Here is a 21,637-nt window from a genome sequence, read left to right as displayed (position 1 = left end):
TTTACATTTAGCAGAGAACTTTGCTCCGTGTCTTCAGAAGAAAATCTTGGCTGTTCACGAGGAAGTCTTCTACAATAACGAGGATTTGAATTTAAGAATGCCTTACCCCGTTGGGGCTGTAGTGATACGCTAATTCGTCACAAGGTGGCTCGTTGTATGCTGGCACAGCGTTCCAAGCAGGAGCTGACAATATCAGAGAGGATATCAGATGAATCAGGGATGAATGTGGTAGAAGAAATAAACAGAAACTAATAACATAAAAGGCAATGAAAGGCACCAGGATAGAAAAGAACAGAGCTGAATAATAGAAAGAAAGTATGTGGAGAAAACCAGAGGATGATAATGATGTGAGACAGTGTGAGGGGGGTGGGGGGCATAACCAATGTACCCACATTATGAAAGTGCGACATTAACACATAACACACAGCTTGGAATGAACCAACTGATGATGAATGTAAGAATTTGGATAACACCAAAGCAAAATAAAAATATAGAAAGGACAGGAAAGAGAACCGCCTACGTAAATCCTTAATGTCTGGCAACCATGTATTACTTAATTGATAGCCAGTGTCCCTGTTGAAATTGTTAGGATTTTTACCTACAATATTTCCACAGCTTCCTGTATAATCTTAGACCTGTAGAGTTTAGTGTGGGTGAGAGTTCTTTTTTTTTTATTTATTTTTATTTATTTAATTTTTTTTTTTGCTAGGGGCTTTACGTCGCACCGACACAGAGAGGTCTTTTGGCGACAATGGGATAGGAAAGGCCTAGGAGTTGGAAGGAAGCGGCCGTGGCCTTAATTAAGGTACAGCCCCAGCATTTGCATGGTGTGAAAATGGGAAACCACGGAAAACCATTTTCAGGGGTGCCGATAGTGGGATTTGAACCTACTATCTCCCGGATGCAAGCTCACAGCCGCGCGCCTCTACGCGCACGGCCAACTCGCCCGGTGGTGAGAGTTCTAACATCTTCAAACAACACATCACGACCCAACGATAGGGCGTGTTCAGCTATTGCTGACTTGTTGGGCTGGTTGAGACAGTTATTTCTTTGTTGTTCCTTTATGGAGTACCAATGGACCGGCATGTTTGGCCAATGTATACCTTTACAGGTCATTATCCTCATGGTTACTCCGTACTGCATGATGTTATTCACAGCAATTATAATAATAAGTTATTTCTTGCCCACCTATTCAATACAATCCACCTTTTGGTGTTGACAATTTCAATTTGTAAACACCAAAAGCTGGATTGTATTGAATAGGTGGGCAGGAAATAACTTCTTATTATAATTGCTGTGAACAATGTATACCTTTCCGTAAATACAGGGAATTTTGTACACCCCAGGGTGTAACAGTGGGGACAATTTATCCTTGCTTTTACCTAAACTGTGAGCAATTTTAGTGGTGGTGCCAAACACTGTTTTTATATTGTGCTTGCGGAGGACCTTGGCAATTCAGCCTGTGGTATTGTGAATGTAAGGCAGGTAGGCAGTTCCCTTCACTTCTTCTTTCTGTGAGCTTTGCTTAGTTGTCCCTCTGGGTTGCAGGGCTCTATGAATCTACACATTGTTGTAAACATTACCCTTGAATGTGACTCTGAATGTGTCCATCTCTTCCTGGATTATTGATGGACATACTGAAGAAAAAATACGAGTAGACTGGATAGATAGAAAGAAAGAAAGAAAGAAAGAAAGAAAAAACAAACAAACAAACAAACAAACGAACAAACAAACAAACAAAGAAGACTGAGAAAGAATCTTTACATAAATCAAACAGTTTGGGTAAGAGTAGGATAGAATTTATCAGAAGAAAGCAAAATTGGTAAAGGTGTTAGCACGGTTGTTGTCTTTTACTAACCTTGTTTAATATATACCTTGAGGAAATAATTCAAAGATCTTATCAAGGTAAGCAAGGTGTTAATGTGGGAGAAAAGAAAACTGAATGCATCAGATTTGCAGACAACATGGTTGTTCTAGCAGAGACTGAGAAAGTGATGAATACCATGCTGGAAAAATTGAGCAACTTGTGTGAAAACTTTGGTATGAAAACTTACAGAAAGAAGACTATGGTAATGATCATGAGTAAGAAGAAGGATGTAGCAAAGATAATTCTCTCAGGTGAAGAAATAGAACAAGCATCTGCATTCAGATATTTAGGAAGTACAATCAGAAGTGATCTGTATTGTTTGGATGAGGTGAAGAGCAGGATCGCAATGGCCAAGGAAGCATACATTAAGCAAAGGGTACTGATGAGTGGACCATTGAATATGGCTCTTAAGAAAAGGTTAGTGAAGTGCTTTATATTGCAACATTTAGGTCTATTATAATTGGCAGTGAATTTCATGGGACAGGACTATACGCCACGTGTTCCACGCCGAGTGCTCATCGGTGAAATCAAAGGAGTAACTTTCTTTTTTTCTTTTATATAACCTGCTGAAGGGTGAAGACCAACGTTATCACCGCGAGAAGAGACGGATAAATTTATTAATAATGCTGGACTCTCCATCAACGAGAAATATTACATTTCAAACTTCCCGTAATATCAAAACTTCAGATTCGGTGTCTTAACAAACATTCTCCAACGAGTGTGTATGAAAGATATGATAACATATTTTAGGAAGATATAAATAATAATAATATGAAATAAAATGAATTATGGAATTAATTAACTAATTCATTTATAAGGAACCATGGGGCATGTTATTTACAACATTGAGGAATTTAGGATGTCAATTGAACCACGAGGTATGCTGGAGGACAGAGCTCAGAATATACTTGGTGTACACAGTGAAGGACTCTCTCACTTGCTACGCGTCGTTCATTTGTTCACTTGCTGTTAGATTCAGCTGACCTGCAACATTCAGTACGTGGAGAGGAGGTCTTGTAGACCTGGACAGCTGTTGCTTGCCACCACGAGAACAGTCTCATTTCTTGATCGTTTAACAGAACATCTAGATTCATAGCAGACGTCAATAGTGTTCATGAAGAAAGTACATACCATTACGTGTCAATTGTGAAGCCACGAGTTGAGAATCCATACTAATTTGTTCGTGTAAGTTTCGCTGAACATCAAGAGGTACCAGTTCGTAACCGGACAAGGCAATGAAGTCCAGCATTAGGAAATTTATTTACCCCGAAGACATTACCCATCTCATCGTGCAGCATCAAGAAGGAGGACCCAGTCTAGAAGGAAACGAGGGTCATCAAGACATCCAAGTTAAGCCGACAATTCATTTATACTGGGTATTATCTGTTCTATGTAGCTGTAATAAGTAGTTAACTTTCTTCTTGAAGGGATTATTGGTTGAACAGCAGTTTGAGTAGATTTTTAGCAACTTTACAATGTCATTTTCTTGCATTATACGACGGTGAATCTGTATTTTCTTCAATTATACGATTTTTAATGCGAGTGATGACTGAATGTCAAGATCATCGACAGTGCGGGTTTTGAGTAAGTCATGTCATCGGACGATTATCTGGTTTAAATATCAGCCATCGGCTAACCTTTAGTAAATATTATTTTTCCATTCAATGATTACGATATTGAGGAATGTGAACATGTAATATTTTTATTCTTCGGAGTTTATTTCTCCTATGTTTTTCCCAAAAGTGTTTGCTACATTTTTATAAGGGAATAAGATCATCTAACGTACGAATGCTATGCTAGTGATACAGATAGATTTCTTTTGAATCCGATTTCAATTTTTTAAGGGAGGACATTGTTTGATTATTACACTCGTGTGTAGTTCAAGTCATTCATGTAATTTTATATGTTATATTTTGAAGGGATGTTGCAAATTATATTGATTTTTTCCTCTCACATTGTGCCATGTGGAGAGATGTTGTATTGGATTATGATAATTTTATGTGCTATTTGGGGATGAATCTTCGCGTCATTATGATCATAAGCACATGTAGTCTATGTTCTGCGATGTTGTGTATAATGATGAGTGAATATTTAGAGATAATTTATCGTCATTTGACATATCTGAGAGTAGTTGTTTTCCGGGAGAGAACCATGCATGGTAGCGTCTTCACAAAGTATTATCGAACCACGAGGTAAACCACATATCTTCTTATAAAATAAATTGAGCTTATGAGAATTATTAGAGCCTATTGTCATACTGGATGAGCGTCATCACAATGATATTAAAACATAGCTGTATGATTCTACCCAATTCCTCAATATTCGATAGATTTTCATAATGACTTGCATTCGATGTAGGTATTGACGACCTTATCAGTCATCATTACCCAGACTAATTCCATCGGATTAATTACTGTTATTTCAGGCCATCATTTATGGGATTATTTTGTCTCCATTAAAATGGGTGAAACATGTGTGGACACGTGTTGCAATTTACAGTTATGAATTTCATTGGTTCCGTATTGAAGTGTTGTAATATTAGTAAAATAGTATGTCTAGTCGTAGTATGTTGCATTTCTTTCCTTGGTAGATGATGGTAACGGGAGATTTATTACATACATTTAAAAAAATTATTTCCACAGGTTGAGTGATTTTTATTTTATTGTAATTTATTGATGTGTGTATCACCATTATTGCCCTAAGTTTCGGCGCTGTGTTAAGGTCATTACACGTGGTTAAAGATTTTTTTTTTTTTTTTTTTGTTGCTAGGGGCTTTACGTCGCACCGACACAGATAGGTCTTATGGCGACGGTAGGATAGGAAAGGCCTAGGAGTTGGAAGGAAGCGGCCGTGGCCTTAATTAAGGTACAGCCCCAGCATTTGCCTGGTGTGAAAATGGGAAACCACGGAAAACCATTTTCAGGGCTGCCGATAGTGGGATTCGAACCTACTATCTCCCGGATGCAAGCTCACAGCCGTGCGCCTCTACGCGCACGGCCAACTCGCCCGGTAGGTTAAAGATTTAATTAAAATATTTTACTGTCCTATTTTTGTCACGTGAAGTCACATGTATTCTGAACAGATAATAACCAAAATGTTGAGTTAAATTGGAGGGACATTTAATCAAGCAAAATTAATTGAAACTTAAAATTAAAAATGTTTGTATTTTCATATTTTCATATTTTGACTAGTCTTGTAACTTAAACATTTAAAATCTTGTTCCAGATTTTCCGGCATGATTTGATATGCGGACGAGCATCATTCTCTTAACAAATCAAAATTAACACTCATTAAATTTGAAAATAATGATCCAATGTAAAATTTTGTCAGAATTAGTAGGAATTTATTAACATGTACCATCCCATTTGTTTTATTTTTGGATGTACATCAAGATTGGGCGTAAAATTTAAAATTTTAGTGATCATATTACATAATCATAGTTCTCAGGATGATGAAAATTTTGTAATAAATCATCTACCATTGATTTGTATTTGAAGGTTCATTATTTGCCGATATCTGCCCATTTCCTTTGATCCACACCATTTTTTTTTGGAATATGTCAATCCCTTACTGATCACCCCTGAGGGTGTCTTGTGTTTCTGATGTAGAAGATTGAAATCTTAAGAAATGTGGGTATGGAGAAAAATGGAGATGATCAACTGGCAAGACAAATTAAGGAATGAAGTAGTATTGGAAAGAGCAGGTAAAGAAAGGACGACAATACTGGAAACCATTCAAAAGAAAAAGAAGAATTTATTTACAAAGAAAATGTTTATTAACACAGGCACCAGAAGTAAAAGTTGCAGGGAGAAATTTCAGAGAAAGAAGTATCAAGATGATAAGATAGTGTAAAATGAATGGAAGATACTGGAAGACTGAAAGGATGGCAGAAGACGGATCAGCTTGGAAATGCATGTGAAATACTGTTGATAGGCAGAGAATTGATGATCATCATCATGCACTAAAAATCATACTTTCTGGGTACAAAAATGGACCAGCAAGTACTAACTACAAAAGTAAGAGTTAGTTCATACAGTAGACACCAATATTTCATGGAAAGATCACCATATTTATAAACGAATAAGAACAGAAGAAACAAGTCAGTAATTGAAAACTTGTGGTACTGATCCAGGAAGCAGGTATGACTGTCCAAAATTCACTGTGTCACTCATCATTTCCAGCTGCATGTACCGCACATTCATAGCATGTAGGGGTCGTGTTGTTTTACATATTGTATAACACTCAGTTTCTGGTTTCCTGTCTGCATTAGAAGGACAATACCCACATCTTGTTCAGGGTTTTCGTTGTGGTGGTTTGCAGAAGGAAGTGTGTTTTTCAACTGAACTAGGAAGGCGGCTCGTAACTGCGCATCACGTGATCGAGAACCATTTCCTCAGAAAATTGTTTTAGAAATACTCATATGATTACTTTCTGAAGGCTCTTCCATTGACGGATAACACGGGAGGTTATACCAGTAACATTTAGCTTGACATATAAAATTGTAAGCAGCCAATGTCTGCTCATGTGTCCAACATCACCACCAATATCTTCTTCACATTGCTCTTCTGAGAAAAGTCCATCAATTAAACTTTTAATCGAGCTTGTCTCTTTAATTAATCCATCTTTGATATCAGTTGAAGCAACACCAACTAACTAACTACCGGTGATGTAGAGTGAAGGTTACAATGCCTGTCATCAGGAAAAAAGTTGTGAGGGTTGGTGCCATGAGTATTTTTAATCCAGGAGAAAATAGAATGAAATAACTTCACATCTGGTAGTAGAATTGATTTTCCAGAGTGTGCAATGTGTACTTCAAGGTAGAGTTGGCTAGTGTGTGTGTATGATTCGAAACACTGAGCCGGGGCAATCAGCTGTCTCGATGCCTCCACACATCAACGCTTCACTATTTCGAAGCAGAGAGATTGCTTTGTGTGTTGTGTCACCAGAAACTCCTGTTGTTCCGTACATGTCAGCTACATCAATGCTTCAAAACACTGACTGTGTTTTCTTTATCCCCTCACCTCAATAGAAACACTTCACATGACGTTGCCCTGAAGATGAGCCGACACTTGTTAATAGACGCTTCATATTCCAAATCGTGAGTCAAGTTACTAAAAGAACAATGTACTCTGGATTGTAAAGTCTCTGTTTTACGCAAATGGAGGAGATTATTGTTCTCAAAGCAGGATCATACTTTAACAGAAAGATGTTCCCATTTGTCAAGTGCAAAAGTTTCAACAATTATGTTTTTAAACTTCAATATGAAGTGATTTTTAAATTGAATTAGGTCAAGTATGTTACTGTACATATAATATCAATCTTGGACTCTTCTTAGATTTAATTAGCGATTTTATGATCATTCAGAGTTCCTTTAGTCTTAACTATGTTGCTATGCTTTCCTAACTAGTTTAGGTTGCTTGATAATGTATGTAAAATTCCGATTTTGGCGTCCTCTTAGATTTCATTACTCATTTTATGATTATTCAAGTTAGTTCACTTCCTTAGACTAATAATTTTCTACGTATGCTTTAGTAACTGGATTAGGTTAAGTTTGTTATCATATACAGAATACCTATTTTGAACTCTTCTTAAATTTCATTAATCATTTTATAATTATTCAACTTAGTTACTGTGTTAATGTGCATTTAACAGTGAAACCGATTCTTTTTAGTATCATTGTAAACATTTAGTGAAGAAGCAAATGCAGTTTATTACTATATACTGCTACTATTATACAGTACATCATTTATTACTGTACTTTATACATTTGCTCATTAAGTATTTTATGAATCTCTCATTTTTATCATTATCAGAACACTGAACAGTTTATTCAGTGAATTGAACTTAGTTATGAAGCATGGTTCATGTTTCACCATGCCGTTGCAAAACACGGAGGTGTGTCGTGTAGCGAGACATTGCTTCGAAGCAATTCACTGTGCCATATTGAATGTTTCGAAACAGTCAGCAGTATCACTTCATCCATCTCTAGCAAAGGATGGCACTGATAGCCACAGGAAATAAGGGTTGTTCATAGAGGAGACATGAAATAATTTTAATGACTTGGGTCAAAATAACATGTACCCAGTTGTTGTGGATTAAAAGGTAGCACTTGCATCAGTCAGTCGGTCACAGTGCAAAAGTTCAGAAACACACACAACAGCATTTTGCACAAAGAAATTAATACTGTTGACCTTAGATCACCATTAAATGCACCAAGATGGAGAATTCACCTACACTCTTGCATTGCATCACTAATTTCTAGCCCAATCGAAACAAGTGCAGAAAAAGTGTTCAAAAATGTGTGTAGCTACAGTTCAGACTCATCGCTAAACAAATTTTAACAAAATAACTGATGAAAGCTGCCATTCTAACAAATGTAACACCTTACAAGATTAACTTGTTTATAGTAAATATGACATCAATATCAAAGTCTCGCCTTGTTTTCCTCCTGCATGAAGTGTGAAGCACCACCAGGGGAGGGCACATTATCTCTTCACATTTGCCTGGAAGTGTCACTCATTGAGATCCGAGAATTATTGTTTAATTGTTGATTTTATTACATAGGAAAATGAAAAAAAAAAAAAATCCTCAGCCTTACTTTATAAAGAGCAATGAAATGAAATGGCATATGGCTTTTAGTACTGGGAGTGTCCAAGGACATCTTCGGCTCGCCAGATGCACGTCTTTTGATTGACTCCCGTAGGCGACTTGTACGTCTTGATGAGGATGAAATGATGATGAAGACGAAACATACACCCAGCCCCCGTGCTAGCGAAATTAACCAATTATGGTTAAAATTCCTGACCCTGCTGGGAATCGATCCCACGACCCCCCTCTGACCAAAGGCCAGCAGACTAACCACGTAGCCATGGAGCTGGACTATAAAGATCAGAAGCCACAATATATGAAGTCTGACAATTAGGTTAGGCTTCATGAATAAGAAAAGAATTGGCAGCCAGAACATAACAGATTTTTTTTTTGAAAATTACAAAATTGTGCAAGTTGACTATGACCTATGACAAGAAAGAAAAGAAAAGAAAGAAAGAAAGAAAGAAAGGAAGGAAGGAAGGAAGGAAGGAAGGTAGGAAGGAAGGAAGGAAGGAAGGAAGGAAGGAAGGAAGGAAGGAAGGAAGGCACAAGTAAGTGAAGTAAAACCGGGCCTAATTTGGAGCCTTGAGGTTACCATAGATATTGCACCTGTGTCAAGTCTCTGAAGGACACAGTAGTGAACAACTGGGATAACTGTTGAGATGATGCTCATGGTAGAAGGGTTGGAGCCAAGAAATGCCAACAGAGAAAGGGAAGGGTGTCTTATTACTTGATCTAGGAAGAACAGAGAAAAAAAACAAAATGGGCAATCTAATGTGTGGAGCAAACTAACACAAGAGTACACAAGTTATAGAAAGAGATGAATAGCAGTGACTTGCCAAACCACATTCATAGAAGAAATATAACAATACGACAAAAAAGAGTGATAGCCCCATTTTTTTTTTTCCAGAGCCCTCCTGAGAAAGAAGAAAGGGAAAGGTACACGAGCACATGCTGATGTCCAGCCTCGGAGTCCTTCAGAAGAACGAAGTGGGACACTGACCAATCATCAAAGTTGGTGAAAAGGAATCGGAAGATCAGTGTTTGAAGATGCACATGTACAGTATTATGGTGACTGAATAGGGTATCAGAAGCCTGCTCCAAAGTTGTTGGATGAAGACATCTCTGAAGTGCATTCATGGAAAAAGATTTACTCATTTGCCAAGACAGTACATCACAATGAGGAGAACCATCTTAGAAACCCCTTCCAGGATAACAAATTGAACATACACTTACCTAGTGAAAGTTGATAGAGGAAGATGGAAAGGTGCCACAAATGTCCCCATCTGCCTACAGCTAGAAAAAAGGAATTTGATGAGGATGATGATGATGATGATGATGATGATGAGAGAACAAACCTATATAATCTATAGAAGACACTTGCAGGCAAATGTAAACGAGGTCGTATTCTGATTCTGAATACAAATCTGTTAGAAAAGAAGAGCCATTCCTGATCTATAGATGGCAACAAAGTTCAAAGTTCATTAACGCTAATTACATGAAATATCAAGGAGTTAAAAGATTATGATACAACACATTATTATTATTATTATTTGGACTAAATTCCCATGTATAAAGAAACACATAACAGCTATAACAAAAAGTTCCGTTCATCAAGCAAAACACTGCTACTAAAAAAATAATCTCTAATAATAATATAAATACACTAACACGAGATAGAAGCACCCACATATATTACACAGGGAGCAGTTTGTCTGTCATCAATTCCATTCAGCAGTGAGGTCCCACCAGTCACACGTTCACCTCTGCCACAACACTCGCGAGACCACGGTCGATGGCTGCTTCAGGTGATGATGAACAGGATGATCACAATGACCATGATCCCAGACAGGACACCGATGGCAATCCACTGCCGCCGATCTGGAATCATAGGATATAAACTTCATGTTTTTGAACCATATTGAATTGTGATTACAATAATAACTAAACTTATGTCTTAATAGTCCACCTTTTCAATACCGTATTATGTAATGTTTACATCACATTTTTAGTCGAGGAATTAGTTTCAGCCTTGGCTGGCCATCATCAGCAATAATACAAAACTGTAAAAACACATCTAATAAGTAAAACAAATGTACAAACACACAAAAATGATGATAAGAGGTATTTAAAACATCAGATGATCATGAAGTGAACTATGTGCACAACACGTAAGATATAAGATGAAATTAAAATAAGGCTCTTAGTAAGATCTAAAATCTTTAGATGCATTGTATCATGTTAAAATGTTTTATTAGTGCTTCCTATTAAAATGTCTTGAAAACACTTCCTCTATTGGAAGTTGTCAAAAGGCTCAGTCAAGGACGGCACATGAAGAAATGTTTGAATAGCTGGCACGTTCTTAGATTACAGCTGGTAGAGATTCGCAATTCAATGCAGTGTCCATGAAGTTAATTTTTTTTTTACGGCATGTGGTGCATGGCCTTCTGTTGTGTGTGCCTCATACTAACGGTGAGGAGTTGAGACTGGATCATTATCTTCGTTATCTTTGTGTGCTGTCCTTTACTCAACCATGTGACAACTTCCAATAGAGGAACTTTTTCAGTGTTTTCAAAACATTTTAACAGGAATCCTAATGAAACATTTTAACATGATACAATGCATCCAATAATTTTATATTTCGCCAAGAGCCTTATTTTAATTTCATCTTATATTTTACATGTTGTGCACGTAGTTCATTTTAGGATCTCCAGATGCTTTTAAAGTCATTTGTGTATGATTGTACATTTATTTTAGTTATTAGATGTGTTTGTACAGTTTTGTATTATGGCTAATGATGGCCAGCCAAGGCCAAAACTAGTTCCTCAACTAAAAATGTAATGTAAACATTACACAATGTAGTATTGAAAAGGCGGATCATTACTGCATAAGTTTAATTATTGTTAAGTTATTATTGTTAAGTTATTATTGCCTATCTGGAATACAACAAACAAAACTCTTAGTCCTCTGCGTGCAGAACATAGAAGAGTGGTGCTGGTGATTATTGTTTTAAGAAGAAGTACAAGTGGGCAACCACCCTCTATTAACACTTCTTAATGATAATATTTATTAAGCGTTTGTGAATTTCATTCCTGACTTACCCTAAATCTGTTATGATCTTCTACATGAAATAAGCATGAAATTCACAGGATAGTCATAGGTACCGTAACCAGAAAGGTTTGAAGTTACCTTTTACAGATACCAGACGATCCAATTTCTGGGCGCATACTACCTAAAACAGAGTTTACATGGAGACAACAGACTGAACAATACAACAGAACAAGACAATATTTTCCTCATGTACATGAGCAGTCCGAGGACAGGACAATACTAAGCTACTGTCTTGCGAGTTAGCCTCGCTTCCTGTCAGAACAATGTCTTCTCCCCACCATCGCTCCTACTGTCCTGACCTTGGGTGAACGTGCTTGGGACAAAACAATGCGAAACTAAAGGCAGGATATGAGAACAAGTGTTCGTTAAAATGCCACCAAAGTAGGATTATGTCTTAAATATGTTCGTAGATAACATGAATGCCTGTGGGGAATATACGAAGAACAATGTTGCAACAACACGATCGGAAAAAATATAGAAGGCATGGCTATTAGATTTAGATTGTAAGGAATGAAAAAGAGAATGAAAAGCCTTAGATCAATGCACTGTACTTGACAGAAGTAAACAATACTGTGGTTTGAAAGTTAAAAAAATATTCTATTGACATCCTTATACACATTTTGTATTATCGAGGATCTTCTTCTAATTCCTTCAATAATAAAAGAGATTATCCTAAAGAAGAACTGCATTCCATTCATTTCTGTATCCACAGCCTTTTATTATTTTTGGTTAATTCATCTCCTACTATATCAAATACTTCTGCATACAAGATACGTAATAATTTTCTTAAATTTATTTGGATATGTTTTGCTGAAGTATGAACATTGTCTTGTCCTGTGCAACTGATGAGCTGTTTGCGGAACACAGTACAGTACAGTATTGCCTTGTCCTGCGTACTGTCCCCGTGTAAACTCGGCTTTAGTGTTCTGTACAAGCATCTACTGCCCAGAGTGTTGACTGGTACAACCCATCCTACTATAAGAGAAATAAACGCACTACTGATAGAAATACTTACCATTAGACATATGTAGCACCTTTGCTACTTTCTTCATTGTTGTATCCAATTTAGATTCTGTGGTCTCTAGTTCATTTCCAAAGTCATCCAACATCCTGAAAAAAATTACACCAGATTTAAGAGACCACTGGTACACAGGGATTTTGGGGATACATCTATATTACAGTGTAGGTGCTCGCTAAGGGAGGATTTTTGGATACTCCCTCGCTAAGGGGGTGAAAATGGGCAGGGGGTGAATTTTTAAAATGATGTATATATATTTCAAATACTTAACAGTTTAAAGACGTGAAAATTGGTATATGAATCTCCTATAAAAATGAAGAAACACGTATTTCTTTGTTTTTGGAAAATTCACAGGGGCAAGAGCATGAAAAGGACTGAAAAAGGGTTTGAATCCTTTAATGGGCATACTTATATCTTAAAAATTGCATATGTTATAGACATGAAAGTTGGTACGTGGAATCTCCTTTAAAAATAAAGAAACACACACTTTTTGTTTTGGAAAATCCATTTAAGGGGAGTGAAAAGGACTGAAAAAATAGGTTGATTTCCTTTTATGAGGATACTTATATCTCAAAACCTGGTGATATTACAGACGTGAAAACTGGTATTTGGAATCTCCCTAAAAAAAATGAACTTTTTTTGTTGTTTCCGACTTAAAGAGGACTGTTTCTCACATGTACAGTTCTATGTCATGTTCCAGAATTAGGTCTGCCAGTTAACCTGGTCATCTTAGCCCCAAAAGGCAATACCACAATTGTGGTGATATATATGATGAGATATGACACTGGTCGCAATGGCGATAGTCTAAGACAAACGATTAATCATTACTGATCTGCATTTAGGGCAGTCACCCTATCTGTTGTTTTCCTAACCTTTTCTTAAATGACTGCAGAGAAACTGGAAATTTATTGAACATCTCCCCTGGTAAGTTATTCCAATCCATAACTCCCCTTCCTATAAACTAATATTTGCCCCAATTTGTCCTCTTGAATTCCAGCTTTATCTTCATATTGTGATCTTTCCTACTTTTGAAGACACCACTCAAACTTATTCGTCTACTGATGTCATTCCACACCATCTCTCCACTGACAGCTCGGAACATACCACTTAGTTGGGCAGCTCATTTTCTTTCTACCAAGTCTTCCCAGCCCAAACTTTGCAACATTTTTGTAAGGCTACTCTTTTATCAGAAATCACCCAGAACAAATCAAGCTGCTTTTCTTTGGATTTTTTCCAATTCATGAATCAAGTAATCCTGGTGAGGGTCCCATACACTGGAACCATACTCTGTTTAGGATCTTACCAGAGACTTGTATGCCCTCTCCTTTACATCTTTACTACAACCCCTAAATACCCTCATAACCATGTGCAGAGATCTGTATGCTTTATTTACAATCATATTTATGTAATTACCCCAATAAAGATCTTTTCTTATAATAACTCCTAGGTACTTACAATGATCCCCAAAAGGAACTTTCTCCCCATCAATGCAGAATTAAAACTGAGAGGACTTTTTCTATTTGTGAAACTCACAACCTGACTTATCCCCGTTTATCATCATACCAATGCCTACTGTCCATCTGACAACAAAGAGGTTCTGGGGTAAAGGAAACTCAAATTTTTGGGGAGTTATTATACTGTAGGGATTTTAAGATGATGTCTTAGTGCAGTACAGAGAAACAATTACTTTTATCAAATTACGAAATCCACACGAGTGAAGACACGCGTAAAGCTAGTTATAAAATATAGACAGAGAGCAACATGAAAATGAATGCATAATAGGATAAACAGAATGGCAGGTCAGAGTGGGAATGAGGGAAAGTAGAAAGAGGAGACGTGGACAGCAGGGAAACACAGAAGGACAAGGACAATCTCCACATCTTCAGACACTCCTGTCTTCACCAATCCCAGTTCTTCACAGGTATTATTTATTTCTCCCAAAACTACTTTATTCTGTCGGACCTGGCTGCCCTTCGGTTGTCAGCAATGTGTACTTCCTTCGTTCAAATGTTACGAGTTTGAATCGCAAGTGTTTTCCTTAGAATTCCCTTCTCTTCTCTGCCTTCAATTAGGAGCCTTCTTCTAAATCATATGATCTCTGTGAACCAGGTGCTCTTTGTTTTGTTTTTCCAAAAGTAACTAAATAACTAATTCACTGGTGGGGTTTCTGGCAGTCTGAATATAAGACAAAAAAAAAAAAAAAAAAAAAAAAAAAATCTCCTTTTCAACATTGTATATATTATTGATTCGCTTTTGCAATATACCACTTCATTAAGTAATAATCTCCACTGGCCATCAACTTGGTGTTTCTTATTGATGATTGCCCTGCAATTTATTGGTTGTTGATTTTAGTGTTCAACTTGAAGAATGTTTCACTAGCGTAAGTTGCTTCAGGTTTTACAACTGTATTGTAATGTCAAAATTTAGCATTCATGGAGAGTATTTCAATTTTATAAGTTGGCCAGGTGATTTACTGTGCAGTTTTCTCTTTTGTGTTCCAGGTTATAATTTCCCCAAGATATTTGAATTTATTCACAATCTGAATTTGTTTGCACTGTTGAGGTGAATGGCTGGTGTTTAAATTCTAAAGGTTGGCATCATTTCACTCTTTTCAAACAAGATTTGTAGTACAATTTTTGCAACAATTTTCTAGAGTTCTCCAATTTGAAATTTAGCTCCTTCCACACTGCTTGCTAGTAATGCAAGATCGTTTGCGAATGCCAGGCAATTAAGTTTAATATTTCTGCCTATCTTGATGTCTGAATGACATTTCTTAACCCATTCTCGCATGACTTTCTCCACACTGCTTTATTATAGAATAGAATAGAATACTCCCATCCCCTTGTTCCAGATCGCCTGAAACTGGGCAGACAGCATTCGTTTATTGCAATTAATTTATTCGATATATTCATTAAATCATCCTTCTTACAATTATTTGACTATCACTACATTAAATACAGTATTATACTTAAAGCTAATAATAATGTTCATATTCTAAACCACACCTCATAACCTTCTTACCTTATGATACTGCATTTTATGCAATGCCTTTGTCTGTCTGTCATGACTGCTTGGCATCATGAATGCCGTACCCGATATGTAATTTATCCCTATTTAGACAGATGGCAGCTCATGCCATGAGGATCGCCAAAGCATTTCTTTCTATCATATCTGCATGTTGTGTGATCTTTGAGCGTCCGACGTTGAGAAAGAATAATAAGATGGAGACGGTGTTTTGCGATGTAGCTTTCATCTCTTACTGAAGGTATTATAAACGTTTAAAAAAGATATATTCTGTAGGACTCTCAGAGATTGGAGTCGGAATTATGAATACTTCTTCTCAAGGTAATGTTCGTTCCTATAATTCACGGTTTGAAATGTTTGTTCCTATCATTCTTGGTTTGCCATAGGTTTGCCTGTTTATAAGGAGGTCTCTAGTTTTGTGTGTTATTTCTTTTATATCTTGTTGCAGACTTATTTTCCGTTACCTCCCTTCCTTTACATATCTGCTTATATGTGTTCATTTTGGCTACGTGCGAAAGGTAGCATCGGCCCGATTGTTTTTGTACGTGATGGTTTGCTTGCTGTGTTTGGTTGGAGACCTTTTAATTCTTCTTTACCTTCAATGTCTCGGCTCGAGTTTGTGCTCTACATTGTGTTTTATCGCTGATACTGTATGATTCATGTTCGTCTTTCTGCACGATATGAATACGTGTTATGCAGCGAGTAAGTTGTTTACATTGTGTGTTTGGACTGGCATGCCATGCCCCTTTTGCGGCAATCCAGGTTTCTGATCTGTGCTTTCTGATCAAACTCATGATCCGTTAACAGAAGCATTTTATACTGCACGATTCTTATCGTCGTATGTACTATAGTACCGTACTTTATACTTCATATGCTGGTCTCTGTGTGTGCGTTAGTGTGGTGTGATTACCGGGCCTATGCTACTTTTCAGTATCTAGCTATTATTTATTATTATCATCATTGTTCTCATTTAGTCTTACTTTCATTTATGGCCTTCCTAGCCAATTTATCTGCTTGTTTTGGATTTTAACCTCATTTTTACGCCTTTCTGCCATGTGTTTGTTTATTTCTGGTAGCTATGGCAACCTTTTTCTTTACTCAATTATGTTCCATGAAAGGTCTTTTTAGCCGGTCTTGATTTTACTGGCATCTTTGATTTTATTGGGGTTTTAATCTCCGTGGGGATTTTGTTGTATAAAACGAACCGAGTTGAGATTCTGATGATGTACCTTGGGATAATTATTTTTCCTATTTCAAGAGGGAAATGCTTTGAATCTGATGTTAAGTGCTGTGCTTACTGTGTGGCAAGAGAAATATCACTGAACTGATTCCTCTACCATGCTTTCTTGAAGCGTATAAAAGAAATACAAGAATGTGTAACACTCCTTTTCAATGGACCGTTGTTGTACATCATTAATTTGAGTAACTGACTTCCCACATCCCTATTTATTTATTATTTTATGCCAGTCTTGGACCGATTCCTTACCTGCTTATATCAATAAATGTGTTTCATTTAATTATCCCTAGATCTGCATTATTTTGTTATTTTTGGGACGTGCCTCTTTCACTCTGTTTATAAGTCTAAGAGGCCCGGATTCAGCTTCTGGCAATTTTCCTGGCCAGATTTGACCGATCCAATAAAAATAGGTAGTTGTTAGTTGGTTGAAATCATTCCACAAATTATCATCCCCGTTTTCTTTTAAGTTTCTTCTTGTCCTAGAGGTAGTACAATGTTACATATTATTATAGAATCAGCATGTATCTTACCCTTAATTCTTTAAGTTCGCACGTTCTTCACTTCCTTTTGTCTTTTAAAATACAAACAAATTTTGCTATTCTTCCTGGTGTAATCCACTCTTTATTTAACAAATGTATAGAATTCTTTCTCTCTATTTTTTGTTTGTTTTATATTCACTATTTGAAAATTTAAATAAGAGCATCAGTTCCCCCTACATACTCTCAATAGATGTGCCTCTTCCATTGTTTCTCCACAAAATAAACAAGGATTTTCATTATCTTTCTCTCTCTGATCCACCACACCATCCATACCTCTTACTTCTTTCAGGAGTTTGAATAATTTCGCCGTTTTATTACAAATCGTCTCTGACTGGTTTAACTCCACTTTACCATAATGTTAACACAGATTGTCAGAATTGTTGAACTGTTTCTCCACCTGATTGCAGCACTGTGGTTAGGGATTTTAATATCAATTGGTTAATCATTTCGGCTCGGGGACTGGGTATTTGTGCGATCTTCAACAAAAGACATTAACCTATAGAGAAGACCCTATCTCCACAGATGCGCAGGTCGCCGAAGGACGTCAACTCTCAAGACCTGCACTAGACCTTTCCGGTGACCGTACGTCATTATTATTATTATTATTATTATTATTATTATTATTATTATTATTATTATTATTATTATTATTATTATTATTATTATTATTATTTGCGAATTGAGACCACTTAGGATCAAACTACATTTTTTTTGTTTTTTCTTTTCGAAGTGTCCTCTTCCTCCAGTACTCCTTCGTATGGGCACTATGCCGTTTCTTCTGTTCACCCGTCCAGGCTCTTCTCGTCTTATCAGTTCTTTCGACTTGATGATGATGATGCTTGTTGTTTAAAGGGCCTAACATCGAGGTCATCGGCCCCTAATGGTACGAAATGAAATAGCAACAAAAAATTCAAAAAAATCCACCGACCAAAATAAATATAAATGTCATGAAAATGAATGGATGGACATGAACCCCCCCCCCCAAAAAAAAAACAAGAAACAAACAAACAAACAAACAAAACAGTGGATCCGACTAAAAAACTGTCGTAAATAATAGTATTACTGACCAAGGAACCACTTATAAAGCACAGTCCTGAATCGATTATGCTTGATGTCTAAAGGGGTCCAAAAACCAGGTCTAAGGCCCCTCAGTAACGTACATGTCGCGAGTAAAGTAGAACCATGATATTTCTCAAGCTGCGGTACTAATCAAAGGTAGCGTAAACTCACGGTGTTCCAAACATTAAGGTACAACTCACAAGTATTGTACGTCGTAAAGGTAACGCAGACCTATGGTGTTTCTCACACAATGGCGCCACTCATAGCCAATGCAAACCGATGAGTTTCCTCACCTAGGTGTACTAATCACGGGCGCCGGCATTCCCGTGGCGTTCCACACACAGTGGGTACTAATCACTGGCAACGCAGACCCACGGTGTCGCTCATATATTGGTACAACTCACAGGCAACGCCCAGACCCGTGGTGTTGCTCACATGGGTACGACTCAAGGGTACTGGAAAATCACACTGAACCCCGCTTGAGTGATACGAATCACAAAACTATTCAGTACCTAACAGAATGGTACTACTCGCAAGTAAAAGCGACCCATGGCGTTCCGCGCGTGATGGTACAAATCAAAAGTAGTTTCATGGTTCCAAGACAATCATCCCTGGGTCGTCCCTTTTAGTCGCCTCTTACGACAGGCAGGGGATACTGTGAGTGTATTCTTCGTCGGCGTCCCCCATCCACAGGGGGTTGTGTGTTGGGTCCGCGAGAGGTATTTTATTTCCCTCAAGTCCGCCGGCAAGCCGGTTAGAACCCCCCTATCCGCAACCTGGGACGCGCCACGTGGGAGTATCACCTCTCCCCCTGCTACGCGAGCATAGTAGGTTCGTGGCTTTCGACTTGAAACCCTTCCAAATTTTGAATCATGGTCCGAAATGTTTTCCTGTTTAACATCTTAACTTCCTGGACGTTGGATTTCTCTACATCTTTACGAACTGCCGTCGCTGTCTTCTCGTTCCACAGGTAGTCGAATAACTTTTGTAGGTTCGTCTGGTTTTGTCCATTTTATACAAACGCCCGAGAAATGATAACCTCTTTTTCATGGTCTCCGAAATGTTCACCACATTTTTGTAGATTTCATTATTGTTCCGAAGTTTCCAGCCGGCTTCAGTCTGGATTGGGCCCCAAGATTTTCCGTAGTACGGCATTCTTCTTTCTAGGATCTCCAGCTTCTCCAACTTGTAATTCAACGATAGGCATTTGCTGGTACACAGGCATTCTGTTTTTACTACAGTGTTTATTATTATCATTATTCTTCAAGGGATATGAACAATTTCCACCATAGTACTGTATTGTTTTATTATTACTATCATTGTAATAATTTCATTATGGGCTATTTCATTACATTGTATTAATGCAATTATTCCAAACTATACGAATAATTTCTCCATGTTGTCATGTTATTTTGTTCAAGGGTTTCTGTTACATATCTTCATTCTCTGTAAGTAGAGAGCTAAATGTATTTAATGGCAATGTATTGGGATGTCTTACGCATTTGCTGGAAATGTGCTAATTTCCTGTCTTTACGCAATAAGTAAGTATGCATATTTTGTATTATAATGCCCTTTTGAAAAGTCATTATGCATCTTTGAGCAGTTTCCTAATTAAGAAAACTGTGAACGGTCTTTATTCTTGCAGCCTGTGTCAAGGGCGCCCAAGCCCGGGGGCAAGAGGGGGCCGCGACCTCCCTCTAGCTCTCAGGAAAAGGAAAATTGTAATGTAGTCGGGTATTTTTCTTTCAATATAATGATTTAAAAGTCTGTATAACGTAGAAGTGGTAATACCGCCCCCAACCAACAGGCAAGGGATACCGTGGGTGTTATTCTACCGCGGAATATAAGTCGCCATTCATCTTCCAAATATTTAAAAGACTACATACCCCTAGGTATATCCCCCTTCCCCACCCCCCGCTGTAAACTGTCATATGGGCGCTCATGACCTGTGTACTTGCCTCATCACCACGCCATTTGTTTCGATCGCTTAAAAAAATGGCAGACGCGGTGTTCAAGTGAATTCAAATATGGCGGTGCAAAGCCACTCTATAGTCATGTTTCTAGTTCGTTGTTCCGTACTCATCTACACAAAAAAACCGGAGTCTCTGTATTCTCAGCTCAAGTAATCTGCCACCATACCCATGTCGACTAACGTATAGGCCTGGAATTGGTTAATCCATTTCCGACAGAGATACATTTCGCATTACCTTCATTAATCCAGGACCGGATGAACATGTTTACGATTCTGATAGCTCGGTGGACTGTTCACTACTTCCAATATCCCCATTTTGATGGTTGCTTATCACCACATAACTCCATGTACACACACCTCATATCTTTCTTAGCAATACAACAACAATAACAACGTCAATGGAGGAGTCAAACATGAATGATTTGCGTGATTCCGAGTCAACATTGTTTATCATTAAATATTTAAGTAATTCACTATACGTAGTATGAAATCTCACTCGTAACGTGAAATATCACTTTCCGCGGTGTTTGCGTAAATAACTATTACATAGCCAAGATTTTTAAACTTTTCTAAATCTTAACTGTTAGGTTATTCAGTCTTTCGAAACTAATTTTGAATAAATAAATGTATACATTATCTGAAAAAGAAAACATATGGTAACAGAATTATACCTGAAAAACCAATTAAAGAACCTAACAGTTATAAATTAGCAGAGTCGAAAATGAATTAAATTAATTTAATTAAAAACACAAGTACGTTTTTGCAGTTTTTTGCCCGACTTTACGTGCAATGTCCCTTACTGATTATTGTTACGCATGTCCAAGGAATGGATATCCTTCAAGTTCTAAATCAAACTGAGTAAGAGATGTATTTTCAACTGCTATATTCAAATCATCTACTGACGCGGAGAGGTATTTTCTTTCCAGCTAATTAGACAGTATTATCATGGTTTGTGCTATGCTTCAATATAGCCGATAAAGGCTAGAAGTATCTGTATCTGAAAGCAGTAAAATGGTGTTTACCTTGAACACGCTCAATAAATTACATTTAATAGTGTACAAAGTACTAACTATTTTAACTCAATTTTTACTCTTTTCAAAAGAGGAATGTAGTATTTACAATGTCATTACTTTTTACTCCAGGTCCTGGTATCAAATTAGAGATACAACATCTCACGCGTTTTAGCCTTATTCTTTTAAGTCTCCCGTAACCTTTTTCTGCG

At 37.3% G+C, this 21,637-nt stretch overlaps 1 protein-coding gene across 2 annotated transcripts in view; it reads right to left on the bottom strand.

Moving 5' to 3' along the window:
• Positions 1-9,991: 9,991 nt before the first annotated feature.
• Positions 9,992-21,637, bottom strand: part of Syx6 (Syntaxin 6) — a 346,153-nt gene continuing 334,507 nt past the window's right edge. For both annotated transcript variants that reach the window (XM_067146103.2, XM_068227429.1), the window contains 2 exons: positions 12,582-12,676; positions 9,992-10,336 (listed from right to left, as the gene is read on the bottom strand). In XM_067146103.2, the coding sequence (XP_067002204.1) occupies positions 10,260-10,336; positions 12,582-12,676 (172 nt within the window). In that variant the 3' untranslated portion in view covers positions 9,992-10,259. The remainder of the gene's footprint in view (positions 10,337-12,581; positions 12,677-21,637) is intronic.

The sequence above is a fragment of the Anabrus simplex genome, chromosome 1, assembly GCF_040414725.1.
Source record: "Anabrus simplex isolate iqAnaSimp1 chromosome 1, ASM4041472v1, whole genome shotgun sequence".
Taxonomy (NCBI): domain Eukaryota; kingdom Metazoa; phylum Arthropoda; class Insecta; order Orthoptera; family Tettigoniidae; genus Anabrus; species Anabrus simplex.
The sequence above is the reverse complement of the archived record's forward strand: the minus strand, read 5'-3'. Positions and strand labels throughout refer to the sequence as shown.